Source organism: Cyprinus carpio, chromosome B6 (genome assembly GCF_018340385.1).
Source record: "Cyprinus carpio isolate SPL01 chromosome B6, ASM1834038v1, whole genome shotgun sequence".
Lineage (NCBI taxonomy): Eukaryota > Metazoa > Chordata > Actinopteri > Cypriniformes > Cyprinidae > Cyprinus > Cyprinus carpio.
In genome coordinates this window covers 24,726,207-24,749,150 of record NC_056602.1, presented here as the reverse complement: position 1 = coordinate 24,749,150, position 22,944 = coordinate 24,726,207, and the positions used below count along the sequence as shown (strand labels likewise).

The 22,944-nt window shown below is 35.0% G+C and overlaps 1 protein-coding gene and 1 long non-coding RNA gene across 9 annotated transcripts; one reads left to right on the top strand and one right to left on the bottom strand.

Moving 5' to 3' along the window:
- The first annotated feature begins 275 nt into the window (after window positions 1–275).
- Window positions 276–15,956, top strand: LOC109071668 (membrane cofactor protein-like). Of its 8 annotated transcripts, XM_019088091.2 has the most exons (16): window positions 1,696–2,963; window positions 7,622–7,807; window positions 7,896–7,995; window positions 8,073–8,143; window positions 8,551–8,727; window positions 10,234–10,407; window positions 10,795–10,878; window positions 10,968–10,988; window positions 12,545–12,625; window positions 12,717–12,737; window positions 12,880–12,915; window positions 13,296–13,331; window positions 13,715–13,744; window positions 14,238–14,271; window positions 15,040–15,110; window positions 15,300–15,464. In XM_019088091.2, exons 1-15 carry the CDS (start codon window positions 2,882–2,884, stop codon window positions 15,101–15,103), a joined length of 1,197 nt encoding a protein of 398 aa, XP_018943636.1. In that variant the 5' UTR covers window positions 1,696–2,881; the 3' UTR covers window positions 15,104–15,110; window positions 15,300–15,464. The 8 variants fall into 8 exon arrangements, with proteins under 8 accessions (XP_042582371.1, XP_018943639.1, XP_042582372.1 ...); XM_042726437.1 differs by lacking the exon at window positions 15,040–15,110 and having other exon boundaries at window positions 276–2,963; window positions 15,300–15,954; XM_019088094.2 differs by lacking the exon at window positions 13,296–13,331 and having other exon boundaries at window positions 276–2,963.
- Window positions 15,957–19,557: 3,601 nt separating this feature from the next.
- Window positions 19,558–22,388, bottom strand: LOC109071674. Its single transcript, XR_002014586.2, has 2 exons — window positions 21,737–22,388; window positions 19,558–20,183 (listed from the first exon to the last, which is right to left on the bottom strand). It is a non-coding gene; the product is annotated as an uncharacterized LOC109071674 (long non-coding RNA).
- Window positions 22,389–22,944: the final 556 nt, after the last annotated feature.

Here is a 22,944-nt window from a genome sequence, read left to right as displayed (position 1 = left end):
TGAGAGTCCAGATTGCTGATAAAAACCTCACAATAATCCACATGACATAAGTATATCAATTATTGTCTTGTGAAGTGCAAAACTGTGTGTCCGTAATAAAAAATTCCATAATTTCTTGCTAAAATACTGACATATTTGTTTTGGACAGTTTTGGCTTGTAAAGTGTGTTTAATCTTTGCATCTCTCCTTCCTGATTCACAGAAGAACTTTTTTCACTGGAGAAAGCAATATCATGGATTGAGGACTTTTTTTTTTTTTAATTATGTCTTATCTTTTCGCTTCATGATATAAATTGATGGACTGGAGTGGTGCGGACTACATGTGGGTTATTATGAGGTTTTTATCAGCTGTTTGGATTCTCATTCTGACGGCACCCATTCACTGCAGAGGATCCACTGGTGAGCAAGTGATTTTGGGTGAACTATTCCTTTAAGAAAATAAAGCCTGCTTTATTATTTATTTTTTGATATTATGACATTTTTATGGCAATTAAGCAAATTTACTCTTCAAAATCAAATTACTGTATTTTTTTTTTTTTTGCATTAGGTTTAACCTAAACTTGATACATTTAATATTAAAATGATTTAATATTTATATTGCACTAAAGTAATGAGTATCAAATGAGTATGAGTGCAGTGAAAAGCAAACCTTCTAAATCAATTACAGAGAATTTTTAGGGGAGAGACAATTCATGCATACTGTCACAATGAAACAAATCATAAAAATCCTACAAATAGACTTCATTAGGCTTCATTGTCTTTATGCAAATTTTCATTTTGGAGGTGAAATATGATCTAGACAGTTTTCTGTGATATTCACCCTAATGTGCAAAGATTCAGTCTTTAAATACAGATTATAAAGAGGGAAAATGATCCCTCCTAAAAACAGGAATGTTGCGGGTATAATGTCTTCTATCAAACTATTATCTATTTTGAGATCATCAGCTATTTTTTTTCTCATGCTTTCTTGCAAAAGCTGATCGGTTGTGAGAGGTTTCTGAAAGGGCTGATTTATTGGGGTTTTGAGGTCTGAAATGTGGCCAAGATAAACATGTAAGGTGTGATTTCATAGGAAGTGATATGATTTATCAATACCAAAGGACTGGTGGCCATTCCATATGCTGTGTGTGGAGTGATTATGACCTCAGGGTTTGGATATGTAACTGTGACACAGCTTTGATATACTGTACAGTAAAGGATGAGAAAGACAAGATTATTGTTCATGATAAGTTGTGGTGTTACATTGTGTTTCTGTGCAAATGACAGACATTGAAAACTGTTTAAATTCAACAACACGTGAAGACATGTCATGAAAGCAATGTTTGCATCTGCTGTACATACGTAACTCATCTTCATTGTTCATATCTAAAAGTGAGGCCTAGAATCACCTCATATTAGACTAAATACATATGGGCTCAGTATAACGTGGTCTGATTCATGTAAATGTTTAAATAATGTACAGCATCTTTATAAAAAAATAGCTGAGTGGTCTCAGAAGAAAGAATAGAAATATGTATATTTGTTCTGTTATTTTTCTAAATAATTATTTAAGCATGGCGGGAAAATATTTCAAGTCAGTGCAAAGAAAATAAAATCATATCCTGGTGTTCTGGTCATGTAACACTTTATGCAAAATCAAATCAAATGAGTTTTAAAATTTGTATCAAAAATCTCAAGGGAGTTTTTTAATTGTTTTTTTTTTTAATAAGGGTTTCCTTAACAATCCACTTTTACTTTAAATTAACCTTTTTCCCTTTAATCAAAATCTTGCGACTTCTGCTTCAGAATAATGATGTTATTGAAATATGTGAATTATTCCTTAATTGGCATTTCTATATTTAACATCAGCTCGGTTTAATTTTTATTTAATTAAGATCATTTTCTGCTGAGTTTTGCAGAGAAACCAGCAGTGTGACAAAACCGAGAGCGCACAGATAAGAGCAATGTTTGACTAATTTCATTATGTTAAGATGACTTGGAGCTAAAAGATTTTTAAAATACAATGACTGTGACCATGACATTTATTATCCCAGCTCAAGTTGTCTAAAGTCTTATCCCGGCCTGTCACGCCTACAGCATTGTCTAGATGATAAAACCTATGGCTTGTCACACAGAACAAAATGTAGACTACTTTAATGGCTTACAGTAAAGAAATATGCCAGTCTAAGCAGCATTTGTTCTGCTGAGTTAAGCAGAACACTGCTGTATCATTTCATGATTGCTCAGCGATGTGTAAAGTACTCAGTACCGTAGAGACCCGAGGAGGTATTTTAGGCAGTAGCAGACATATGAAGGAGCAGATAAATGTATTGCAAACCACTGAAGCAGTGGTGAAAGTGGATAATAAATTTCTGACAGGTGAAATATACAGTATTAGGATTCTTTAACATGCAGGCCTTACGGTTTCTACGATCTGCCACCAGGTGTCACCAACGAGTCATTTCCAATAAAACACATCACTAATTGGAAGCAAAACATTTGCTTAGATGGTAATATAAAAGTTCCTGTACTTATAATGAATGCACATTTTAATATATTAATGTTATAACGCAGAAAGTTACATAACTGTTTGTTCTTGTTGAAATGCAATAGTTGAGGCTTGAGCAGTAAAGTTATTACATGGGCTCCAGTGCATTATGGAAAACCAACAACTATGTGCTACTCTAGAGCTTTTCAAGCTGATGAAAAACATACCTGGTTCTTCTGTTATAAATAAGGAAAGAGTGAATAAATAAGGTGGTTTTATCTCTCTAGTCCAGTATATGCTAGTCAGGTCAGGATAAAACGGGTGTGGTGTGTGTTTCTGAGATAAGCTTAGAGAGCACATTTGGAGTCCGCTTTAATATGTATAGCTCTGACCGTTCAAGATACTTCCTGAGGGAATGAAGTTGATTTTGGAAGCTCATTCAGTTTCACTGATAAAACTGGAAGGAAATGCAGCTGAAAACAATGAATCAATCACAGGTGAAATGTTCAAAATAGTTGTTTCTATTAGATTTATTTGTATGTTTTTGAAAGAAGTCTATTATGCTTACCAAGGGTGCAATTGTTTGATAAAAATACAGGAAAAGTGGGAATATTGTGAAATTATTATGGTTTAAAATAAGTGTTTTCTATTTGAAAATACTTTAATATTTAATATATTGCTGCAATGGCAGAGCTGAATTTTCAGCAGCCATTACTCCAGTCTTCAGTGTCACATGATCCTTCAGAAATCATTCTAATATGAATAAAAAACATTTCTTATTATTGTCATTGTTTAAAACAGTTGTGTGAAACTGGGCAATTCAAAAGTTTGGGGTAAGTAAGATTCAGAAAAGAAAAGAAAAGAAATAAAACGGTGGTGTGGGGGGTTTGGGGGGCATCCATAAGGATGCATTAATTTGATTGATCAAAAGTGACAGTAATACATTTATAATACAAGAGATTTCTGTTTTAAATAAAAATCTGTTATTTTTAACTTCCTGTGATTCAAAGAATACTCAAAAAAAATCAGTTTCTACAAAAATTTTAAACTGCAGCATTGTTAAAAAGAACTGTTAATAATTAATAGTTGATGCACTGAGTAGCAAATCAGCATTTTAGAATGATTTCTGAAGGATCCTGTGTCACTGAAAACTGGAGTAATGATGCTGAAACTTCAGGAATAAATCACATTTGAACAGTTATTTTAGGTTGTAATAATATTTTACAATATTATTTTTTATTTTTGAGCAAATAAATGCAGCCTTGGTGAGTGTAAGCGACTTTGTAAGGATAAAAGAAACTCAGATATCTTCGAGACACCCCACAGAGTGGAGGTGCAGGAGACCTCCTTCCTTTCTAGGCATTTGTTTCATTTTAAATCCCTTCACCCATGCTTCCTTCTACTCAATCTGCTCAAAATGATTACATGAAAATGTCAATGCACGTGAACTAACAGTCATGTCTGGTATCATTTGAAATGTCTCAGTGCAACTGGTACAATGGTCTCAATCTTACAAAAGTAGACTAAAAGATAGTACAGATCCTAAGAGTTAAGAGATATTTTGCTTACTGTGATGGGAGTGCCCTTTCCCAGGGTCCTCCATGTCAATTACCTTCTGTTCCCTTTGAGTTGTAAACCACCCAGGTTTGGGACCTGAGTTAATGCACATTCCAAGTGTTAGTTCCTGTCTCTATCTCGGGGGATGTTTGTCTTGGTCTGAGATACTAAAGGAAATGTTGCAAGAGGATCAGGGCGATTCTGTAGCCAGAAAGCCCGTAGTGTGGTGTGTATCTCTGCACTCCATACTATGTATTTTCCTGAAGTCAGGTATGCATCCTTTACTCTTAGATTTATCCTTGAGAATTTGATGTCTTGTATTGATTTGATAACTTGAATTGGCATAATACATATTTACCTGACTGATAATAAATTGTTACATTTGATTCTATCCTGTTTTGCTCTGTAATTATTGACTCTTGTAAGTTACGCCGTATCCTTGTTACCGCATTTCCTGCATCAGGTTAGTAAAAGACTAAAATTCAGTTGATGGCGCATAGGGCACACCAATTGTATCTTTAGAGATCCGGCTAACACTTGGTATTAGTTCAAGTGTACTTAGATTGTAAGGACTTATAGGGAATTTCTGTTTAGGTCAACTGGATGTTGTTCGACCATCCTAAATAGGGTAACCTCTGTTTACTGTAATATTACTCTAGCTAAGTGTACATGGGGAAACCATGACATGACCCTACCAAAACTACTATCAGGGAAAGTAATGTTGGTCGGCTTATATCTATAGGAGTAGTCGTGACCTCTGACTAGAAATAATGTTGCTTTATTGAAGTGTGTACAAATCTATGGGGGCTTATTAAAAGTAATTTTAGAATAAGCAAGCATAGGAGCGGCAGTCTAAAGTATTAGCCAATTACCTCTGTCTAATAACCAAGACTGACGAGAATGTGACCGTAAGATGCGCTAACGGCCGAAGTCGATATCTTTGAGTGACATGAGCACCCGAATGAACGAGTAGAATAATATTAAAGAATAAATATAATAATCAAATGTGAGAATAATAATAATTAGAGACAGACAAACAACCAATTTGCCTTTCAACCTAAATTCGAGGTCATACTAAAAAATGGATTAGAATTGAACTTAAATTGAATAACTTTGCACGCTGAAAAGACCAAACACGCAAGAAACCTTCAGCCAGCACTGGATACCTTCCTTGGACCGAGTGCATGGACCTTATAACTTCTTTCAAAAACATAAAAAGTCTATGTATATATATATATAAAAAATTATTTCAACCTTTTGACCGGTAGTGTACATGGGTTTAGTTGGCAGTTGTTTTTCTTTACATTGACTTCCTGGAGTGATTTTTATCATGGGTGATGTTCATGGATGATTGTTATTTTTTCAGCAGATAAACTCTGTCAGGGTTCCCTGTAAGCTATGACGCTTGAATCATTAAACACTTTTGTGCTTAAGTACACACTGTTACTATAGCAATCAAAACCACAGTTTCCATGGAAGTACACACACACACTGAAAATAGCCATGTGTTACTGAAACACAGCAAGATTCGACATTTCAGAATAAACAAATACTGATGTTAGCAGTAAGACGGATGGTAAATAAAGCACTGAGGAAGAAAATGCCATTGTAACTAGGCTACACTGTTAAATATCATCAGATTAAAGTTTCATGAGGCTAGCCCATGCTGGGGAACACCCTAACACTGACTCATACATTCCATGAACTCTGAAAATGAAAACTGGCTGGATTCATTTGCACTTTTGTTATTCAAATACATGCACACTATAGCAACAACATTTATTTATTTATATTGTACAATAAATACTCTTAATCATGAACAGATTCTGGGGATGTTTCTGTCAAGTTTTACATCTCAAAGTCCTCCGCGATATAGGCTGCATTTATTTGATCAAAAATACAGTAAAACATAAATATTGAAATACCATTAAAATTGTAAAGAACTTTTCTATTTTAATATTTTTATTCCTGTAATGGTAAAGCAGAATTTTCAGCATCATTAGTGTCACATGATCCTTCAATAGTATCAGTGTTGAAAGTAAAGATAACCATTTTACACACACACACACATTCTGTATATAGCCTATATATAAGCAATATCACACTCGTATAGCCTATATATATGTAAAGCAGTTATCTTTACTTTCAACATTGATAATGAGTAATAAGTAATGTTTCTTGAGCATCAAATCAGCATATTAGACTGATTTCTGAAGGATCATGTGACACTAATGTGTATATGGCTACTACAGGCTACTAATACTACATCATAAAAGATCAAATGACAACAAAAGGACAACAACAGTGTATCAAACAAATACAATACAGTACAAATACATAAGCTACTCATTTAAAACAGTTATTGTTACACACTGTAAAGGGATTACATGCTATTTTTAAATATAATAGGCATACTGTGTATATAAGCAGGCTAGTATTTCATAGAGAGCAGCAGGCAGTTTTTTTTTATCGTGTTGTCAGATGTTTAGTTTGAGGAAGGGGCAGGCCTACGTCACAGAATGGGCGTGTTTCCTAACATGAGTGAACCAGTAGACTCTCTTCAGATGTTCAGTCGTAGTACACGCCAATATAAGAAGCGCTTTTCCTTGTTATTTTCCCGTTATTCTTTGCAGCGGGAAAGTGACCAATCAATTGGGAATAGCTTTGTCTGTGTAACTTAGTGCTTTATCGTTATTTCATCCGTTAACTTTTTCGGTCGGTTGTTGAATTTTTAACAAGTGTTTGTTGCTGAAAAACAAAATCTATTCAGATAACGATGACAAGCGTGAAGGCTTGGCCACTGCTTCTGCTGCCGTTTTCTCTGGTCTCTATGGGGAAAGGTAAAGTGATTTTAAATCAAACGTATTGAATGCTTGTTTTTAAACCCAGTCAGTCTGTCAACTTCAGAAACTTTTCAGCGCGTTGAAAATAGCCTGCTTGAGCAATGCCGCTAAACTACGAGACAACCCTGGGCTGGGAGTGATCTGTTTCTTTGTATTTTATGTTTTTAATAGAATCTCGAAAATTATTAGTTAAATGGAAAAATGCCATTCTAAGAGCAGGGTTTCAAAGACTGATACCAGAACTTTCCTGTAGGTGGAGCCACTATATAATTGTCAAGTGCATAAATTTAACTACTTGTAATACAAATAAAATGCATTTAAACAAGGGGATTATGAGGCTGTTAAGCTGTTTTTTTTATTTTTTTTTTATTTTTTAAAGTCTCTTATGATCACCAAGGCTGCATTTATTTGATTAAAAACACTAAAACAGATATGGTGATATATTACTATTTAAAATCTCTTTTCTGTTTGAATAGATTTTCAAATGTGATTGACCTCTGATGGCGAAGCTTGAAAGCATTGCTTCTTAATATTTTTGTGGAAACCAGGATACTTTTTTAAAGGATTATATGATTAATAGAAATTTAAAGAGAACAGCCCTTGTATGAAATATAAATCTTTTGTAACACTATAAATATTTTTCCTGTCACTTTTGATCAAACTGAATAAAAGTATTTATTCGTTTACAAACACACACACAAATCTTACTGACCCTAAAATTTTGACTAAAATCTTTTTTATTGTGGTTGTTGTAGCAGAGTGTCCATTTCCTGTTTTGAGTGGCACAGTTGTCTTGTCCTCGGCATCCATACTGAAGAATAGCTTCTCAGACAATTCAGAAGCGTTTGTGGAGTGTGCTAAAGGATATACGAGAGATAAAGGTCCGACTTCAATCTCCTGTGTGAACGGGGTCTGGAGTCCAGTTGAATTAATCTGCAAAAGTAATTCACTTTTGACTTCTAAATTGGGACATTCCCCTTAAAAGAAATTGTATCAAGTACTAAACTGACATGTTTGCTTTCATTTCAGAGATAGATTGTGGACAACCTAAACTTTTACCACATATGACCTACTCCATCCCTGATGGAACATTGTTTGGTGCCTACATACAACCCAAATGTGAGACAGGGTAAGGAATGCTGTGGCCCCTACTGTCCATATTGCACTCATACTTGTAATTGACTCTTGTTTTTGTCTTTAATCCAGATATGATCTAGAAGGATCAAGCTACAGGCAATGTCTTGTTACTGGCTGGAGTGGAAAAGCTGAATGTATATGTGAGTCCTCATCTTTGGATAGATTCATATCAGTGTTACTTTTACTATAATTGAGACATTATTATAGTGTTTCTTGATATTTTAAATGAATTTGATGCATTTTTATATTTTCTGTTTTCATTTTCATCTTAGTTAAAGTTTTAGTAATTTTGTTCTTATCTTTTTTGTTACTTATTAAAGTATGTTCATATAGTTTTTCATAGTTTTTCTTTCAGTTATAGTCATTTAAATACATCAAGTTAAAACATAATATAAAGTTGTTTATATTATTCTGAGTTTTTAAAAGAAATGATTTTAGTTTACTGTAATAACCCTAACACGCGTTCAGTATCAACATCTGTGTTGTCTAGTGCAACTTCACAGTCAGAGATGTTGTAACAGCTTCTCTTTCACCATGTCTCTTATAGTGACAGAATGCGAATATCCAGATCCAATTGAGAATGGCAAGATGGTTGCACCCAGGCAACCTGTGTTTAATGATGTCATTACATATTCCTGCGACGATAACTACACCCTCGTTGGCAACAGCTCCATTACATGTGGTGAATATGGGGAATATAGTTCACCGCGTCCGAAATGCATAGGTCAGTTTTTGAAAAATTAAAGTTTTTTACTCCAGTCACATTAATTTTTGTCCTAATTAGCTGCATTGAATGACAGTGGGAAGCTCCACCCAGAAACAATTGCATTGGCCAGCATCTAGCTCCACACACTGTAGCTGTGTATAGAGTGCAACAGCCAGTTCCGGAAGTAACAACTCCATTTATTTTCAACATAGGGAGGTTGATTTTTAGCTACAACTTATAAAATGCACTCAAATATATTCTTATTGGCTGTTCTTGTGTGATTTGCATAACATAGTATTGTCGTTTTTACTGTGGATGCCAAGTTGTTTTTCCACTGGAAACCTGTCGCTAAGTAAAAATATAAGTAATGGTGCTTCAAGATCTGGAGATCTGGATCTGTATTTGGACTCAATCACTGGTGTTGCAGCACCATCAGGGCACTGCATGTTAGAACTCAGCCTGCTGAACTCATCCTGCTGTTCTTACACAGCACAGTTGAATTGCATTGCCCTTTCACTTTCTTGTATTTTATTGTTTTGTCCCCTTATTGACCTGTTTATTTATGTTCGCTTGCATCTCTAGGTAACCTTCTACTTGAAGGTCCCCTTCTTCTTGTTCAGTAGGACCTACAGGCCTTTTGTGATTTATGGATTTTTTGTCTTAGTTGTATATGTTGAAGTGATCTGTAATAGCGAGTCTTCAGTGACTCTCTGCTCCCGGTCTGTTTCCTCCAAGCCCTACAGAATCATCTCAGTCTCATGGTTCCATTTCATCATAGTCCTGCTGGTGACAGGCAGTTGATGAAAGATATTTCTAGGGAGGTGATGTATCATTCTGTGAAACCATTATAGTGCAGGTTATGGAGTGTTAATAGTGAGAAGAGTAAAAACTTTTAAATGAGCACTACCAATCACTTTCAAGTTTCCAATATGCAGAACTTTTTTTTTTTTAGATAGACAGAAAGATAGATAGATATAGGTAGATGTAGATAGGTAGGCTCCATTTTTGTTATCTTATGACTTATGATTACTTTTCATTTTTGTACATTTTACATAATTATTATAATATTACAATAAATTATAATAAAACAAATAAGTCACTTGACAACTAAATGGAGTCATTTATTGGTACACCTAATACTGAACAACTGATTAGTTAAAATTTGAATATATCTTGTAAAAATATTGCTTAAACCATTAATAAAACTCTGTTATTTCAGTAATGGTTAAAACTCAAATTTTTCTGTACATGTTTCTTTCCAAGGAGACTTCCTTTTATAGTCTTGGGCCATACAAAATGCTTTGGAATCTTGTTTTGAATTTTTATTGGGTTCACTTAACATTATTGAAATGCCATGCATGTTGCATTGTGCCGGATCTCTTGAGATGTGTTTTCAGTACTATATTTTGTTTATTACAATCTGCCAGTATTTACTTCCTAACAATAACATTTGACTTTTGTTCAGCTTTTCCATCTTCTAATGACTTTTAATCAGACTTTTAATAGTTTCCTATCTATCCACAGCTATTGAATGTTCAGTTCCTGAAGTTAGATTTGGTAACCGGACTGAAGGAAATCCTCCATTCTTTTATAAAAGTGAAGCCACATTTGAATGCTGGCCAGGTTACAGCATGAAAGGTTTAGCTACATCAGTGTGTGAAAAGAGTGGCTGGTCTGCCCTTCCTGTCTGTGATGAAGGTAAGCTGAACCTTCTGAATGCTATAATGGATGGGAATTTATATTCCAAGGTGTGCATTCATGATATGAATGATAAGTAGACCTGTACAGAATCTGCAGCACTTCCTGTGCTGATTTCGAGGGAATCTCTGCTGCATTCTGCTTAGAGTACTGCACTTGTAACTAAAAGCATCATCAAATTATATCAAATGTGAAATGAATTTGTGAATGATGGGCATTCCTGTTCTTCAGAAATCTGTGGATCTTTCTCCGGTGGTTTTGCATTCCATATACATTGTTCAAATCAACTGAATTGTCTAGATGTTTATGCAACATGTGCAATGTTGATTTGGAGAAGATGGCAAAAGCAGATAACCACGTATTCATATATATATATTTTTTTTTCAGTCATCATAACACCAACAAAAGCAAGCACTACCACAAACATAGCCACAACAACAGACATGACAACAGCCTCCACCCGATCACATGGTAAGGATTCCAGCCCAGCTTTTCTTCAGGTTTCACATGAATTATTGTTATGGTTATGTTGTAATGGTTATTTGATTGTTTTATTGCAGGAGGACTTGGAGCCAAACTGTGTGAGTTCATCCTTTAAATCCAATGATACTGTACTGAATTCAATGTCTGACTACATCACCCACAGGAAAGTAATGCAGTTACTGTAGATGGAGGGGATTTTAGTTTGTTGTACAACGTGTCACCATATTATATACAGTAACAGTCAGTGATGATAATGGCTTATTTTGTCTTGCATAAGTTCCAAATAAGAGTAGTGATCTCTATAACTGAGGGCCACCACAAACTGTATCTATTGATGTTCATTTCCTTTTGTTCACATGTCTCACTGTTTCTAATAACACAACTGATCTTGTATGTTAAAATCCGCAGATGCCTCAGCAGGTACTATAACCATTGCCTGTATAACCATTTGGTCTGGTTTGAAGTATCATTCATGTGTGTAGCACAAACATTGTGCGACAGGATACATTCCCTATGGAGATGTAAAAAAATACATATATTAATCTAATTATTGTTTATTTATTGTCTTTATGTTTTGGTGGTGGGTATTATTAACACAATATAAAAGAAAAAGTTAGTGAACATTCCAACAGAGACAGTTAACAGACCAATGTACCTTCACAACCGGCAAAGAATGCAGTGATTTCTCAAGTTCTTATGACAGGAATGGTGCAAATTTAATGTAAATATTTTTGCTGATCACATACAATAGGGCTATTCTAAGCTTTTAACTTGGAAGCGTGAGCCCATTATCAGTGTTAAAACTTCTCAGTAGGTTTAGCCGTCTCGTAGTTACCTGGATCTTTTGTCATAAGCTTGAGTAAGCATTTTCGTTTACCCCAGACGGTTTCACACGGCAATCCGAGAGCCCATAACTTACAATCACAGTCAGCCATCTGGGAGGAGACGGCCAAGTGAAGCATTACAGAGAGGGATTTAACCATTAAATCTGGCTAAATGACTTGTAATCAAATATATATTTAAGAATATCATGTATGCCATCATCTTGGAAAAGTCACAGACCAGTACTGGAGATGACTCACTGTTTGGGTGGATGCTTAGCAGTAGATTGTTAATGAAAGGATATTGAATGGGTGTTTATTTACTTATGCTGTGGTACTAAACACAGGGCCGACCTGTGGCATAGGCGACATAGGCAGTTGCCTAGGGCGCAAAATGACTAGGGGGCGCTGCAGGAAAGGTTTTTTTGTTTGTTTGTTTTTGTTTTTTTGTCGGTAGCTGAAACTTCTGAATGCTATAATGGATGGGAATTTATATTCCAAGGTGTGCATTCATGATATGAGTGATAAGTAGACCTGTACAGAATCTGCAGCACTTCCTGTGCTGATTTCGAGGGAATCTCTGCTGCATTCTGCTTAGAGTACTGCACTTGTAACTAAAAGCATCATCAAATTATATTAAATGTGAAACGAATTTGTGAATGATGGGCATTCCTGTTCTTCAGAAATCTGTGGATCTTTCTCCGGTGGTTTTGCATTCCATATACATTGTTCAAATCAACTGAATTGTCTAGATGTTTATGCAACATGTGCAATGTTGATTTGGAGAAGATGGCAAAAGCCGATAACGACGTATTCATAAATTTTTTTTTCAGTCATTATAACACCAACAAAATCAAGCACTACCACAAACAAAGCCACAACAGACATGACAACAGCCTCCACCCGATCACATGGTAAGGATTCCAGCCCAGCTTTTCTTCAGGTTTCACATGAATTATTGTTATGGTTATGTTGTAATGGTTATTTGATTGTGTTTTATTGCAGGAGGACTTGGAGCCAACCTGTGTGAGTTCATCCTTTAAATCCACTGGGAAAATTAAGAAAATTAACTGAGGGCCACCACATACTGTATCTATTGAATGTTCATTTCCTTTTGTTCACGCGTCTCACTGTTTCTAATAACACAACTGATCTTGTATGTTAACAGCTGCAGGTGCCTCAACAGTTGGTATAATCGCTGCCTGTGAGTATATGAATTATTTGGACTGAACTATGTACAGTATAGATAGTATAGTATATACCATTTGTTTTTGGGTCATTAAAAATTTTTTTAATGAAGAGCTCGCTATTGGCTCTCTGTGTGAGTTCATCCTTTAAATTCAATGATACTGTACTGAATTCAATGTCTGACTACATCACCCACAGGAAAGTAATGCAGTTACTGTAGATGAAAGAGACTTTATTTTGTCATACAACATATGTCACCATATTATATAACAGTCAGTGATGATAATGGCTTATTTGGTCTTGCATAAGTTCCAAATAAGAGGAGTGATCACTACTATAACTTTGTTCACGCGTCTCACTGTTTCTAATAACACAACTGATCTTGTATGTTAACAGCTGCAGGTGCCTCAACAGTTGGTATAATCACTGCCTGTGAGTATATGAATTATTTGGACTGAACTATGTACAGTATAGATAGTATAGTATATACCATTCGTTTTGGGGTCATTAAAAATGTTTTTAATGAAGAGCTCGCTATTGGCTCTCTGTGTGAGTTCATTCTTTAAATTCAACGATACTGTACTGAATTCAATGTCTGACATCACCCACAGGAAAGTAATGCAGTTACTGTAGATGAAAGAGACTTTATTTTGTCATACAACATATGTCACCATATTATATAACAGTCAGTGATGATAATGGCTTATTTGGTCTTGCATAAGTTCCAAATAAGAGGAGTGATCATTACTATAACTTTGTTCACGTGTCTCACTGTTTCTAATAACACAACTGATCTTGTATGTTAACATCTGCAGGTGCGTCAGCAGGTGTTATAATCGCTGCCTGTGAGTATATGAATTATTTGGACTGAACTATGTACAGTATAGATAGTATAATATATATACCATTAGTTTTGGGGTCATTCTATTCAGCAATGATACATTAAATTGATCTAAAGTGACTGTAAAGACATTCATAAATGTGCAGAAGATTTTTATTTACGATTTATTCATGTAAAATTCCTATCACGGTTTCCACAGAAATATCATGAAGCATTGAAGACTGGAGTAGTGGCTGCTTAAAAATTCAGATTTGCTTCAGGAATAAATTGCATTTTAAAACGTCTTAAAATAGGAAACATAAAAATAACAGTAAAAACTGTAATAACATTTCACATAAGAAACTTTCAAAAACGTAAAAAAAGAAATCATACTGACCCCATATTTTTGGATGGTACTGTATGGTGTCATGCTTTGGTTCCACTGATTGTGATGCACAGCTGTTATTGACACATTTCAAAGCATTTGAGATTTGAAATGATCTTCTTTCACTCCACAGTCGTGTTTTTTGTTCGTCATTTAAAACGCACAGGGTGAGTATATCTCTTAATCTGTCAATTGATTTAAAGTCATTCTAGTGCGGCTAAGCATGGCTGACTTTCACTTCAACTGCATGCTGCTGTACACAAACACATGCATTCATCCACACATTAACATCAGCTTTCTTCTTGCTATTTCCTGCATGGATCCCATCTTTTCATATGAGGATAAGGATGGACAAAATATACACACGCACTTTGATTCATGTTCTTATCAATCAGAAAAACTATCTGTCCTTGTGCTTGATTTGTGGCTGTGGCACAATTTTAATTGTTCATTTTTTTTATTTGATTCTCTAATACAATGACAGATGAAGTGCTTTTGGGCTAATAAAGCTTATACAGTATCATAGAAAATAAAGTTTCATCGACTGGACTGGTCTGAAGGAAGTCAGAAAGTCCATGAAAGTTCCTACCTTAACATTCCCAGCATGCTCATCATGAGTTAATGGGCAAACAACCTCAATCTCAAGTAAATTATTGCTAATGTACCCTGTGAAAATGTAATAAATGAGCCGTAGTAGGTTAAAAATAAAACGTTTTAATTAAAAGGTGTGCTGTCACAAAGGAAAGGCTGGTCTGGTGCTGCTGGCAAAATGACAAAAATAACTATGCAGAGCTAATGTCTGACCAAATACTAATTACATCCAAACAGCATGCAGAGCGGATGGCTAATTCAGTATGAACAAAAAATGAATGTGTCCAATAAATAATGTATTATAATGACTTTACTGTATCTCTTTGTTTGATAATGCTGCGTAGTTCATACAATACTGGTGAAGAACTGAGGGCAAAAGAAGAGTTATTGCTAAATCAAAGTATCTAAACTCAAGGTATCCACCCATATCTGAATCTTCATTAGCTTAATATGAGTTTTCTTTTCTCATGACTTCATCCTATGACTAATACACTCATTAGTTGTAAGTTAGTTCTGGCAAAATAGTTTCAATTAATTATTCTTCATGTGTTATTGTGTCGTGTTTATTGTCCTTAATGTGTTTTATCTGGACTCTCAACCACAGGGCAAACAATCGGACGGCTCCTTTGCTTTAGTGTTATTCCTGCACATGGATTCATTCAAATGTTTTTTTTTTTTTTTTTTTTGTATTTTATAAACTAGATATTGTATGTTTTATTTATTTTTATAACCGCTACAAAATGGCTTTTAGAAATATATTACTGCATATGGATATTTTTGTATATTTGAATAAAGAGTGTTTTTTTAAGGGTGTAGTTCTTTTCCCCCAGGATGACTGAATCCTGACCTCTAAATTTCCCCATCTTGTTACCAAGAATCCACCCAAAAGAATCTCTTCCACATGTTTCCACTCGTGTGTTTAAACCTTTTAAAAGTGCAGTTTTAGGGAGACGTTGTGAAGTGAGATGTGTACAGTGTACCACAGCCGAGTCAGATGTTCTGTGATCATATGGTGACAGGAAACCTGATCCTGAATTAGCAAACGTTTCTAATGAGAGTTGTAATAGTCCCCCCCTCCTTCCCACTTTCAAAAGTATTCATTTTACATAAGCAGTAGACCACACAGCAATGTGGTTACCAGGACAATGGCAGAGATACTTGCTGCTATTCAAGCCGAATACTTCCAGCAACTGGAGAATCATTTAGACAGTGTGCTTTATACAGAGACCTTGGCCAAACCCATGAAAGCAAAGAGAAACTACATTTAAATGTGGTTCTCAAAAAGCTGCTAAAAACATTTAATTGAAAAATAAAACAATAATAATCCATTCTTCTTTGGTAATTTTTTTTTTTTTTTTTTTTTTTTTTTACAATATATTATATTATTTATTTGTAGTTGAAATTGATGATTTTATTAATGTTTTTTGAATTGTTTTTTGATTTTTTTATAATTTCCTGGGTGAAAATTGCAAGTCAGGTCTCTTAGAAAAGTAATAACTTATAAGTAAAAGTAATAAGCTTCTTGTTAAGATTTGGTCTGGTTTGAAGTATCATTCATGTGTGTAGCACAAACATTGTGCGACAGGATACATTCCCCATGGAGATGTAAAAAAAAATACATATTAATCTTATTATTGTTTATTTATTGTCTTTATGTTTTGGTGGTGGGTATTATTAACACACACACAAATGGGCTGAAAAGGAAGGAGAGGAAGAAATAATGTGTGAAAAAATGTGGTGGTTTCTCAAGTTCTTATATAGCCTATATATTTTTTTTGCTGATCTCATACAATAGGGCTTTTCTAAGCTTTTAACTTGGAAGCATGAGCCCATTATCAGTGTTAAAACTTCTCAGTAGGTTTAGCCGTCTCGTAGTTACCCGGATCTTTAGTTACAGTATATGCTTGAGTAAGCATTTTTATTTACCCCTGACAGTTTCACACGGCAATCCAAGAGCCCATAACTTACAATCACAGTCGGCCATCTGGGAGGAGACGGCCAAGTGAAGCATTACAGAGAGAGATTTAACCATTAAATCTGGCTAAATGACTTGTAATCAAATATATATTTAAGAATATCATGTATGGCATCATCTTGGAAAAGTCACATAGACCAGTACTGGAGATGACTCACTGTTTGGGTGGATGCTTAGCAGTAGATTGTTAACCTCTTAAGACACTGCAGCCTTGTATGAGGACATATTTTTGTCAATTTCTCTGAGACTGTACATGCCACAGTTTTAATTCTGGATGTCCTGTTCAGAGCACATTTAGGGCTTTTCAGAGATACCAAATGATTGGATGTTTCACCATGACCACTCCCTCTCCTTGGTCTTCAAATACGTCAGAAATTAATTTAGTGACTATTATGGAAATATGATAATATTTTAAAATCATTTAAATGTCTAATTTATTTTTTAATTGTGTGTCTTAAATCAACATCTCAGAAAAATGTTATGGGGTTTCAAATCAAAATATGACTTTCTGTTACAAAACAGGAGGTTGATTTCATACATATGAGGACACCGGGACTAAAAGCATGTTTATTACACATTTTGGGAGACAACAAATGAACAGGGAAAGAATTTATATTTCAATATTCTATGAAATATTATATATTATTATGAAAATCTGGTCAATTATTACTCCCATTATTACACTTCTTTTTTCATTACATGTTGCCCCAAAAACACATTAATATGCAAATTAGATTCAGTTTATAGATAAAACCTGTTTATGGCCATTTTACACACATTTTGCAGAAAGAAAAATGGTATATTGAATCATTCTGTTATAACATAGTTGAGAATCATCTTTATACAAAGTTTGGTAAAAAAAAAAAATCTTGTAAACTAAAAATGTGTTGGTGATTTTAAAAAAATATTGTTTTTCCCTATGCATGTTCATTCATGTCTTTTTATTTTTATTTTTTAAAGAAATTGAGTCCTGATGTTCTCTACCGAGGACATAGCATAAGTTATGAATTTTTTACATTATTTTTAATGTTCCAAACAATGTAAAGACATGTGAAAAACTAACTTTTTCCTAAACCTTTTTTTTCTCGGGTCTTAAGAGGGTTTAATGAAAGGATATTGAATGGGTGTGTATTTACTCATGCTGTGGTACTAAACACAACCACAAGCAGTAAGTCTGAGCACTCTGACCAGTAACTGCTTTATTTATAGGGTCATCCAGTCACAGGACATTTAATAATTTGCCCAGTTTATGCATAGACTTAACTTCTTGTTCAAAAAGGTTTTATGAGATTCAGTGGAGATATTTTGTTGTTGTTTGCTCTTTTTATGGTGCTCTTAAAATTATACAGCAATATAAAAGATATTTTTCTGGCAGAAAGGAAACGCAGGTTCTTGTTATTCATTAATTTGACCCAAAGAAGAAGGCAAGAGCTACTAGCATTTGTCATTGATGAATGCAACACATTTCCTGGGCCTCAACCCGACAACAAGCTACATTTAGCACAACATCCCTCATTTGGACAGCCAAACAGTTGGGACTTTTCAGATTATATTTTAATATGACACATATAAAACAACTTTCTGTGTAAAGAGGAATCGGAATCTCTGTTGATGCTGACAGGTTAACAGCAGCTAAAAACAGAATATGCAAAGCAAGGGTTCTCAAAGCTGCATCTCCGGGATCATTTAGTGTTGGTCAATCAACCGTGTCATGAAAACATTAGAATACATCCTGTTTTAATACAGCCATCAGACCATTAAACGCAACCACAGTAAGTGGGATCAGTTACAGATGCTGGGAAAGTGATCCCAAGTTCAAAGTTATAAACGTGTATGAACTCATCTGGGCTTAGATTAGCTCTGATAGTCGCCTATTTGAGGAGAATGGTATTTATGCGTGTCTGTTTTTGGAACCGTTTTGAGGTCACAGAGTGCCATCTAGCGGTGAAGGACTGAGATAGTGAGAGAGTAGCGCCAAGCGGCTGTTGCGTCGTCAGTTCCTCGTGAACCAAGCTCGAGCAGATTTATAGGGCTGTAGTTGAATCTCCTCTTTCCCCTTGAAAATGAATCGATTTATGGTCCTTTTTAGACACGGTAGTGTCGTTTAGAATACACACGTGTGGCGTGGTGGAAGCAAACACGTATTTGGTTGACATTTGGACTTAAGTGTTGACCTTTTATTTTATATTAAACGAAGTTTCGAGACAAAATTTGCTAAATTTTCAGATGGTATGGCTGGTGCTGCAGTGGAGGTCCAGGGTGAACAATCTGGATGTGTCAGGTAATAAACGTAACGTTAAAGATATGTAACTAGTCACAGGTGCTATAAACGTATACTGGCATCAAACGGAATTAATGAAACTGTTTCCAAACAGAAACTTTCCGATTCGTGAGCGAGTCGTTTTTAAGAGTCAGATCTTTTCGATGAATCGGTTGAACTGGTTTCATAAACCTGTAGGAGTTATTTATTCACGCAACTGAATCGGTCTGGACGGTTCTCCAGTCAGCAACTCACTCAACTGACTCACCGATCCGTACGTCATGACTGAAAATGTTTGAAAGGACCGATTTTCCGAAATGATTCGAACTTTCAATTACCACTTCACCACATTTTCAAACAGGTAGTTCCCTGCCCAAACTCATTGGTTTAGATTAGCAGAGCCCAGAAATTTCTGATTGGCTAGATTATGATTACAAATCACATATCAGTGATATTTTTACAGTTTATATCTTATAGTATTTTAAAAATGATAAAGTCCGCACATCTCTGTAACACTGCAGAAGTTCAGATGGATTAACATAACATGAAAAGGTTCCAATTTAGGCCATATTAAGCCTATTATGTTGCCTGCTAATTGTATTGGATTGGGAAAAAAGACACTTGTAGCATAATAATAAATTAGTTTTATTTAATTCATGAAACTTATGCAAATCAGATATGCAAAGAAATTGACCACAAACAATGCAGCAGTCAACACCATTTAGGTCTCCCATGTGATGTCAAAACCGACCCAAGAACACTGATTTCAAATGGTGCTAGATGCCATAAAGTACTCTATGGCACCATCTGAATTCAGCTTCCAGGAGCAGCACAGGAGGAGATGGCACTGGAAAACAAAATTCAAAACAGACAAATATTAAAGATGCTACATTGCATAACTATAGCTTTTAAACCTCATTCTGTCAAGATAGCTTGTTCTGATCCATACTTTCGTTTAATAGGATTTATTTCTGTGAGACTGTATGTTAACACTTGTTTCCTTGCCACTACTGCGTATACCCGAGAGCAGAGGTATTACGTTTGAACTATTGTAGACCTGAGTCAACAGAATGAGTACAAAAAGAAAAGTATAGGGAGTGACCAAGAGGGAGGGAGAGCATTTGTTTACAAGTTTCTTTTTTCACTCTAGTACATCAGTTTATTCTTGGTTTGCTGCCTCTGTGCACCTGACACCTTGCGTAATGCTGATCCAGCTCTTAAAGGGGAAAGGCATCTTTATCGAGGCTCCAAACCTGCCATTTAAATGGGGTGGAAAAGAGAAAATATTGCAGTGAATATACAGTCAGCAGACTGCAAACAGTTAAGGCATGAAGTAGGCCTATAGTATTTTTTATTTATTTTTTTAAAACATGATTTTCAAGCATAAAACATATTATTTAAACTCGCATTCAACAAGCAGTTTATTCTCAATATTTGGTGGGATGCTGAGAAGATGTCTTGAGGGTCTTGTTGGCTTAGGTTCATATAGTATGTTTATAAAGGATGTTTATCGTTATCACTAATGTCAGGTCTAGAAAGATTACGAAATGCATTTTTCTCGGACAAGAGTCAGGCCAGGATACTAAATATAGCATCTTATATATAGCTTAATAGCAAGTCATAAGTGCATTATTACTAATACTTTACTTTACTTTATTGTCTGTAAAGGTCCTGGACAGAAATTCATATTTGACACTGGCATAAAAACATATAATAGACAGAAAACGTACTTTACATTTACATATAGAGCACATGGAACACAATATCCTCATTAAAACAAACAAACAAACAAACAAACAAGGCACAATGTAAAACTAATACATATAACTTTAATGATTAAAAAATAAAGTATAATATATACATATTGTTTATAAATTCAGTATTATAGATTTTTTTAAATAAAAGAATGTCTAATGCGGTAGTTGTAATTTTTTTTTTTTTAATGCATAAATTATTTTTTCATAAATTATTATTTATTCTACCATATTGTTCACTTCAGGCTATATAAAAGAAGCATATAATGTGGCCTGATTGCGCCACCTGGAGGGAAAATTGAGAATTGCGCTAATGATTTGTTTACCTCGTTTGGTCAAGTGCGCACCAGCAAATAATTACTACAAGTTTATTGTAAAACACGTTGAATGAGACAGACAGTGTTGCGATTTGACGTCTTAAGCACTTTTTTTTGCGATTAAGTGTCTATAACAACAAAAGTTTTGGTATTAAACAGGTAACCAAAGGTATGTTAAGCCTCTTTTAATGTGTAATTCACTATTATTACTTGACAATAGCCCTTCACGGTTCCTCTTTTAGACAGATTTGCTTCAGCGATGGTCTGAAGAAGTGCGCACTTCTATTACAGCCAGTGACGTACGCAACGCAACTTTCGCTCGCGCAGCATCCTTTTTTTTTTCTTCCTTGAACGCGACGCACGCAGTTATGAGACAGTGGAAGACTCACTTGTATGATTATGTCATGTTCAGCCGCGACGGGTTAATATAAAAAAGGAGCGCTCTACGAAATCTCTTACGCAGGCGAAATTCCCTAATGAATCTCCGTGTTCTTGTCGCAATAGCTATGACGCAGTAATATATATATATTAACGAAGGCCTTTTGGAATAATTGTTAGTACACTTCAGTCTCAGATTTCAAGTGAAGACATTAATTCGTCAATATTATTTGTCAGATGGAATTTAGAAATGATGACAAAAAAATTAAGGTTTTTAAAAGGATTCCTATATTATTCCCTGTCTTACAAACAAATAAATTACTTATACCTCTCATAATAAGAAATTCTTCTACTTACGTTAAAAATCGTTTCAAACGATTGCCTTTCAATGGAATCTTTTTCGAAATAATCTACATGCCTCGGATGCCTGCACTCTTTACTTGTTTCAGTCCGACCCAACTCCTCACTTTCCATTCTTGAGACGTAGTCTCCTCGCATCATTACAAGATTCCTATCGATTTTTCCAGGGCGAAATACTCAAGCCCCGCCCCCAGACTCTCCCCCGGCCACTGATTGGCCACCGCGCTTTACACGTTCCTAAACACTTCTGGATCACATGTGCTTGACGCGTGTTTACAAACATTGAATGAGGTCACATGGTACAGGCGACCATTTAATGCGCATCGCTGTCGCAGCGTCTCATAAGAGGGAAGAAAAGCACCGGAACTCAAGCTTACGTGAAACGATCTGTCATGCCGTCGCCGTCGCGAAAACATTGTTTAGCTCGTTTATTTGATCGTTTTCTTAGGACACACACACATAACACACACATATGTCCTCTATGATTCAATATAAAAACATTTATAGTTGCCAAGTAACTGTGCTGTTAATACAAATATACTGAGAAAGATATCTTTAAATTTATTAAGAGAAGCCCACGTGTTACAATCTCCCATGTTGCAAACATATTACTAAATAAAAGCAAATACATGTATGACAAAATAGTTTTAGCACTTTCTTGTTGTTAAAGTTTGGAAGGTGTTCACGGTTACTTCAGAATAATAACATTGCTTTGAATGTTTCTAGAACATTCTAGAAATTCCTGTAACGGTGTGTAATATTCTAGAACATTCCAGAACATTGTGGGACTAGTCTTCAAGACAAACGTCATCCAACGTACATTTATGACGTTTTAAACGATTCACTGTTGGTAAATGTTTATGTTAAACAGTTGTTTTTAGCTCAGTATTATGCAAGTACCATGCTGTCAATATATCATAAAATATGCTGATTAGCCAATAAGTCAAGAATAGTCTTCAGTTAGGTAATTTCATGAATATGTTCATGTGTTCCTGCCAATTTAGTTTAAAAGTATAATAAAAAATATTTTTATTATACTTTTGCCATTAGAACCTTAGACAACATAGGGGGGAAAAGTAAAAAAAAAAAAAAAAAAAAACCTTTTGTACACCAAATCATTTTTGTTGTTGTATAAATGTAATCACATTTCACTTGTTTTTCTTGATAGAGATAAAACTTTACCAAGCGCATTCTGAGAAAGTGCC

What these genes read in the sequence shown, in the direction of transcription:
- LOC109071668 (XM_042726435.1), top strand. Translation starts at nt 6,800, where the DNA reads ATGACAAGCGTGAAGGCTTGGCCACTGCTTCTGCTGCCGTTTTCTCTG. An exon ending in TGGAAAAGCTGAATGTATAT is followed by an intron (nt 8,144 to 8,550) that starts GTGAGTCCTCAT and finishes TGTCTCTTATAG; the next exon opens with TGACAGAATGCGAATATCCA. An exon ending in ACCGCGTCCGAAATGCATAG is followed by an intron (nt 8,728 to 10,233) that starts GTCAGTTTTTGA and finishes ATCTATCCACAG; the next exon opens with CTATTGAATGTTCAGTTCCT.